This window comes from Littorina saxatilis, linkage group LG2, assembly GCF_037325665.1.
Source record: "Littorina saxatilis isolate snail1 linkage group LG2, US_GU_Lsax_2.0, whole genome shotgun sequence".
Lineage (NCBI taxonomy): Eukaryota > Metazoa > Mollusca > Gastropoda > Littorinimorpha > Littorinidae > Littorina > Littorina saxatilis.
The window spans coordinates 76664481-76672375 of NC_090246.1; the positions used below are offsets into that span (position 1 = coordinate 76664481).

The window sequence follows — 7895 nt, forward strand, 5'->3', positions numbered from 1 at the left end:
TTAAGCCACCAAGCTGAAATGCAATACCGAACCCCGGGCTTCGTCGAAGATTACTTGACCAAAATTTCAACCAATTTGGTTGAAAAATGAGGGCGTGACAGTGCCGCCTCAACTTTCACGAAAAGCCGGATATGACGTCATCAAAGACATTTATCAAAAAAATGAAAAAAACGTTCGGGGATTTCATACCCAGGAACTCTCATGTCAAATTTCATAAAGATCGGTCCAGTAGTTTAGTCTGAATCTCTCTACACACACACACAGACAGACAGACAGACAGACACACGCACATACACCACGACCCTCGTTTCGATTCCCCCTCGATGTTAAAATATTTAGTCAAAACTTGACTAAATATAAAAAGGAAAATTGTTTGCCGATGAGTATTTGAATATCCTTTGTTAAGAAACCCAGCGGAAATCTGGGCAGTATTACATTCTAAATCAGTCTGCGTTTTGTTGTTTTCCTCTCCTTACAGGTGCACAAATAAAGTATTGTTCAACAATGGGCAACATACACGGAAAAGCAGGCCAAGGCTGTGAATCGGAAAGAGGAAATACCCATAGGCCTATTTTCACCGTCTCTCAATCCCCAACCCAAGACCGTCCCAAACTTGCGGATTCGAATTTCTACAGGGACCAAGATGCCACTCCCGAAGGCGGACAGCTATACTTTCAAAGAAACGCTGAGATCAAAAGCGTCCTTTCCTCTACAGGAAAAAGTGTCATGGAAATGACGTCTTCGGCCAACGACGAGGCGCGGTTCATAGTCGGCGATGAAAGAATAATGGTGATTGGACAGAAATCCAAGATGGCCGCCAGCTCTGAAGTGTTCGATGCCATGCTGAATGGTCCGTGGGGAAACAGCGACGCCGTGATAGAGATTCCGGATGTTTCCCCTGAAGCGTTGACGCGCTTGATTGGGTTTGTATTTTCCCCTCAACGTAGTCACCTTAAAGGCAGAGTCCTGCCCGTGAAAGTAGTTGGGCCCATCATCTCAGATCTGGCAACATTGGATAAAACTCTCCCTTCACTTGCATGGCAAACATCAACATGTTGACTGCCACCTGTGCATGCAGAATGGGATTTTTTAATGATTTGTTTCTTCTCAAATTGACACTGGTGTCTGTTAATAAGTTAAATCATTAAAACAAAATCCTACTCTGCCCGGAGAGCACCCACGCTGTTGATTTTTGGTATGTGTCTAATTTGAGGCACGTTTGTATACCCTATAAAAACCGGGACCGATCTGAGGTGGTGAGCAGAATTGTGTACACGGGAAGCACTGTGCTGTAAGGATAGATAACTATTTCAGTTCTCCTAGCCCCTTCATTTGCTTCCCGTGTAAACGATTCCACTTACCACTAGTGACTTTTAAGGATAAGGATAAGATTTATATAGTCCTGTGAGGTTACCCTCATGGAAATTCGGGCTGCTTCCTCCCTGGGGAAAGCGAGCTGCCATACAGTAGGCTATACGGCGCTACCCGTTTCTGTGGTGTTTTTTTCCTGCATGCGTGTATTCATGTTTCCAAGCCCTGAGACTTTAGATGTGAACTTGGGTACGTCATCGCACGCATGCGTGCACACAGGGGTGTTTTAAGAAATCAATTCATCAACAAACAAAAATCCGACTGCGCATTTTCATGTTTGGTATTTGTACAATTGGAGGAAGGATCTTATATCATTTAAAAGCCTGGGCACATCTGAGATAGCGAACATAACTGGAAAGACTGTGCCTTTAAAGCCGCAAAAAAACGTGTCTAAATTGGCGCCTCAGAAATGATATGATGTTGAGCAGGGAACAAACCTTTTAGTCGCAACAGATAACAGTGTTGAAACACACAACATTAACATGAGTTGAATTGAATGGAATAGAATTGCACTTTATTTTTCGAGGGTGACAGAATAAGCAATGCAAACATGCTTTTATTCAGCCGGCCCTCGCCCATTGAGGGTAACTCAATAACAAGAAGAAATAGAAGTTAAGTTAACTACAGTACAATTTACATAATTAACATGTCCAACAATCAAAAAGACATTTCAAGAAGCATTATGATTCTCAAGCAATAATGGGATATTATTACAAAGAATTATTTCAAGAAGCGTTATGATTTTCAAGCAGTGGTGGAATATTATTACAAAGAATTATTTGTTTGTTTAAAAATGAGGGGCAACAAAACAGTAAGGGGTAATTAATCAGGTTTAAATGAAGTAAAAAAAAAGAAATTGGATCTGTGCAAAATATAATTATGTCATTAACGAAATGCTACTGATCATTTCCATTATAATATTGCCATTCATTGGTTCAAGCTGTTCTCTTTTATATCTTTTTCTTTCTTACGCGTTAGTCATTTTTATCGGTGCATGTCTTCGCTGCGTTTGTTTTTCTTTTTCTGTTGTTCTTTCTTCTTCCTTTCTATTTGTCTCAGTTTCTTTCTCCTTCTTGTATCTCTTTTCTTTGTCTTGTTCCATTTATTACTCGTATTCGCTTTGATTTTGAGTTTGTCTGCATGGTAAACCCGTATTGTTAAGTATGACAACCCAGGTCGTTTTTCATTTGTCTGGGCCACCTAACATGAGCGTTCGCATTCAGAGTTCGTGTCTCCATTAGTTTGTTTCCGTCCAATAACTGTAATCTTGTGTAAACAAGTAATAACAATGGCGATGAACCGAATGGAAAATGAATTTAGCTTGAAGGTAGAGTCCCTCCCCTGAAAATATAGTTCTGCTGACATATGTGACCCTCCACCACGAAATGAGTCGCATGTCACCTTTGCATGATTTTTATATTTTTACATTTTTTTAAAGAGTTTTGTATGCTCTATCCAGTAGTGAAAACCGTTTTAGAAAAGAGCGAAAACTGTTTGAGTTACAAGCCTGTGACTAAGGTGATCCTCCCACTGTTACCATACACTCCCCGGACTTATATCAAGCCTAGCGCAGAACCGCGCAAGGTGACATGCGACTCATTTCGTGGTGGAGGGTCACATATCAGATCTGACAAGGTTTTCACATGGGATACGATCACCCCTCTTCTTGGATACGCCCGAAAAATCAGCACCTTGATTGCTTCTTGTGCAGAGTTTGAATTGTTGGTCCAATGAATTTCACAGATGGTCGCTATTGGCTGTTGAGAAATGTGACCCTCCACCACGAAATGAGTCGCATGTCACCTCGCGCGGTTCTGCGCTAGGCTTGATATAAGTCCGGAGAGTGTCTGGTAACAGCGTGAGGGTCACCTTAGTCACAGGCTTATAACTCAAACAGTTTTCGCTCTTTTCTAAAACGGGTTTCACCACTGGATAGAGCATAAAAAACACTTTAGGAAAATGTAAAAAATATGAGAATCATGCAAAGGTGACATGCGACTCATTCCGTGGTGGAGGGTCACATTTTTAATGAGTTCATGAAAACAAAACTCCCACGGTGCACAGGAAGCATTCTGCGGGCTGTTGGTTTGTGGTATGTGACAAAGTGGAGGGATGATGCTATCCCATAAACACACTTGGACATATGTGACCCTCCATCACGGAATGAGTCGCATGTCACCTTTGCATGATTTTCATATTTTTACATTTTCATGAAGAGTTTTTTTATGCTCTATCCAGTGGTGAAACCCGTTTTAGAAAAGAGCGAAAACTGTTTGAGTTATAAGCCTGTGACTAAGGTGACCCACACACTGTTACCAGACACTCCCCGGACTTATATTACGCCTAGCGCAGAACCGCGCGAGGTGACATGCGACTCATTTCGTGGTGGAGGGTCACATATATGTGGTGGTGGACATGGTAGCTTAAACGAAAAAGGATGCACCTTCAAACCAAAAGTAACACAGGTGATGATGAGCTGAAAGGGAAATAAATTCAGCTAAGCGACTGTCCACCAAATCTATCACGATTTCTCTAAAAAGCATATTTATGTTAACCTTGTCCTGCGCCTTTGATGCACACAAGCTTCCACCGCTTTATAAAAATTAAGAAATAGAATTAACCCAAAGAATAATAAAATGTAATAAAATGGAAAATAAACAACATATCTTATTCCATTTTAAATATGTACAGTCGTTTCACAACAAACAACATATACAACGATGACAAGCAAAGTGCTTATGAACCACTGTTTAAACCAAACCCGATAGCATCATAGCTTCCGATGCTGTATTGTCTCGCGTGACAGGTACGCGGATGGGGAGAACACGGTGATGCTGACAGAGGACAACGTGTGGGACGTGCTGAAGGCTGCTGACAAGTACCAGGTCGTGCCCGTGGTTCACCAGTGCTTCAGCTTCTTATTGCACGTGCACCCGGCACGAGGAGAGGGTCAGCACATCTGCGAGGTCTGATTTATACAATATAAAAGATATTAATTGGGCGAAGTCAACTTCACGAAGCTCGCTATACGGAGCTTTGGCACTTAATATTTGATCAAAGAAGTCCTTGTGAAGTCAGCTTCACGAAGCTCGCTATACGGAGCTTTGGCACTTAATATTTGATCAAAGAAGTCCTTGTGAAGTCAGATGAAATGAAAGTTTTACGCCCTCACGGCAAAGCCATTAGGGGCATGTTACACGGGAAAACCCGGCTTTGTATGAAAATAAAAAATAAAAATGCGGGGGGGGGGGGGGGGGGGGGGGATGTAGACAGCTGGCTGCCGGCTGCTAGAGGAGACCTGAAATGGGCTAGGGACCGGGTTGGGTCGTCTTGGGTCAGTGCTGAAATGGTTACTTTTTTGGCTGTTGGCCGAACGGACACCCGGGCTTCATATTTTTGCATGCATGTATTCGTGTTTCCAAGGCCTGAGGCTTTCGCTGTGACCCTGGGATCTTTATCGTGCGCATGCGTGCACACGGGGGTGTGCGGACACCGAGGAGAGTCTGCACAAAGTTGACTCTGGGACACACATCCCGCGCCGAACTTGGTCCTTGTGAAGTCAACTTCGGGCTAAATATACGGAGGCCTTGACATGCTGTTAGACGTTCTCCATTTTACATTTTTAAAGAGAGTTTAGAGTATTCTAAGTATTGGGATAATATTAAAGTGTGATTGTGTTGTGTTTTGTGTTGTGTTGTGTTGTGTTGTGTTTTGATGTGTTGTGGTGTAGTGTGATGTAGTGTGGTGTGGTGTGGTGTTGTGTGGTGTACTGGTATGCTGTGTGATGTTGTATCGTGTATTGCGTTGTATTGCATTGCATTGCATTTTATTGTATAGTATAGTACTGTATTGTATTGTATTGTATTGTATTGTATTGTATTGTATTGTATTGTATTGTATTGTATAGTATTGTATTGTATTGTATTGTATTGTATTGTATTGTATTGTATTGTATTGTATTGCATCCCATTGCATCCCATTGTATCGTATCGTATCGTATGGTATTGTATTGTATTGTATTGTATTGTATTGTATTGTATTGTATTGTATTGTATTGTATTGTATTGTACTGTAGTGAATTGAACTGAACTGCATTGCATTGTATTGCATTGTATTTTATTGTCTCGTATCGTAATGCATTACATTTACGCTTGATTGTGTTGCTTTCTATTCTATTCTATTCTATTCTATTCTATTCTATTCTATTCTACTGAATCGCAGGTGATGGAGCTAGCCCATTTGCTCCACCAGCCCGAATACCAGGAGGCGTGCTTGGACCTTGCGAAGATCAAAGCCTGTGAGGTCCTCCGCAGTGACGCCTGCTTATCCCAGCTCTGCTACGACTGTATGTTGGCCCTGGTGCAGTCTGACGATCTCGCGGGAGTCGACGAGACTCTCGTGCACGAGGCCGTCATCATGTGGTCACGCTACGCATGCGCGCGGCAGGGTGCTCTACCACCGACTAAGAAGAGCGAGTCGCCGGAGAGGGTCGAGGACGGTATTATCGAGGTTGGGAGGAAAGGTTCGGGCGGGGGATGCTGTAACTACGCGTATGAAGAAGGAGAAAGAAGAGAAGGGTCTTTACACGTAGAAGGTGAAGGAAAAAGAAGAAAAGGATCTTCAGAATCGTGTCGTGGCGGTGAGGATAAGCTCCACACCGCGACCGGCCGACGAAACCGTTCACAGACTGTCAAAGACGACCGAGTCTCACCACCAGAGCCAAGTTGGGAAGAACTGAGATACGCAGCCAGAGACCTCGTGTATCACGTGCGATACCTCTCCATGCCTCGCCCCGCCTTGTTGCAGCTCCTCTCTGCCAAGTCCTCCAACGGTCCTCCGTGTCTGCTCACCAAGCAAGAAAAGATCGCCCTGCTTACTCGAAACGGATCGGGTTTTCCCGATGAGATCCGCTACCGGAGGTGGACTCGAGTTGTGTCGACCGAAGGAAAGACTTCGTCGAGTTGTGTGAAAGTTGTCATTGAGGTGTGCGTGTATGTGCTTGTGATACTTCTGCTAGTGCACCTGCTCTTGTTCATGTTGTAGTGACTGTAGGTCTTCCTGACACTAATACATGTAGGCCTATTCTTGTTTCTGCTAGAGTGAGCAGCCAGTCTGTGTCTGTCTGTCTGTCTGTCTGTCTGTCCGTCTACTTACGTGAAAAAATACGTGAGAGAAAAATACACACCTGTAACTCTATGTCGGTATGGCTGCATGTATTTAATGTATATGTGTATGTATGTATGTATGTATGTATTTTCAGGAGATTATATTGTCTTACACATAAACTGTTTAGCTTTGAATCCTGAATAAATTATGCTGATATGTATGCATTGCATGTATGCACGAACTGCGTCTGTATCAGCGAGTGTTCATAAATCATATGCGTGCTTGTTCGCGGATGTACGGGCGATCGTGCGTACTTGTGTGAGGTCAAAGACGTCTGGATATGTTAAGCCCTTAATTGTCAGTGTCACTCCACAGTCTACATTTTTGGTATGTATATACCCCATTCCACACAACCGTTCTAGGTCTCGTTCCCGTACCGACCAAGGAACGGTGCGGGCACGGGAGGGATCGGGAGGGAACCGCAATGGAACGTAAATGATCGTTAACGGAACTGCTTTGAACGGTAGGGTCGGTATGGACGGTTGAGTTTGGGCTGCATATTCAAAATTTTAGCCGTTCCCCTCCCGATTAGAATGAACGGTAATGGAACCTTAACCCATCGGTAACGGAACGCTTGGATCGTTAAAGGAACTTTGAACAACGGTAACGCAACCGTAGCGCTCTCACACTGAGTTGGCATACCCACATTCCACACATCCGTTCTAGCTTCCGTTCCCACAGACGGCTGCCACAACAATGGAACGCTGCGCAAACGGCCGTTTTTGGCTCCTTTGAGCAGCGTCTGACCATAGTCGGTACGGGAACTTGACGGGACCTAGAACGGTTGTGTGGAATGGGGGTTTTAAACCCCGACAATCTATCTGAGCCTCATTCTCTACAAAAACGAACGCGTTTCTCGTCCCTTGCTATGTTCCAGAGCCATCAATGTACAGTAGTTATATTGTTCAACAATGTTTTAGTGCATTGTGTACTTGATTGTGAACGAGTCATGCGTTGCAGCGGATGGAAGGTGGCGTGTGATTGAAGGGTCTTCCTTCCTGTCTACTGTTTTTATTCATTTATGTCAGATCTGGCATTCAAATACCCCTTTTTGTCGCATTGTTGCTGGATTGTTTCGCTGAAGCTTTCCTTCCTGCTATTCTTCCTGTTATTCTTCCTGTCATCATATACGCGCCCCCCCCCCCCCCTCTCTCTCTCTCTCTCTTTCTCTCTCTCTCTCTCTCTCTCTCTCTCTCTCTCTCTCTCTCTCTCTTTCTCTCTCACTCACTCTCTCCCTCGTTTTTTTCTCTCTCTGTCTCTCTCTCTCTCTCTCTCTCTCTCTGTCTCTCTCTCTCTCTCTGTCTCTGTCTCTCTCTCACTCTCAGTCTCTCTCTCTCTCTCTCTCACTCTCAGTCTCT

The 7895-nt window shown here is 43.8% G+C and overlaps 1 protein-coding gene across 1 annotated transcript; it reads left to right on the top strand.

The window, feature by feature from the left end:
* Positions 1-372: 372 nt before the first annotated feature.
* LOC138959751 (uncharacterized) lies at positions 373-7651 on the top strand. The gene is made up of 3 exons (XM_070331356.1): positions 373-923; positions 4178-4337; positions 5593-7651. Exons 1-3 carry the CDS (start codon positions 505-507, stop codon positions 6412-6414), a joined length of 1401 nt encoding a protein of 466 aa, XP_070187457.1. The 5' UTR covers positions 373-504; the 3' UTR covers positions 6415-7651.
* The last annotated feature ends 244 nt before the right edge of the window (positions 7652-7895 follow it).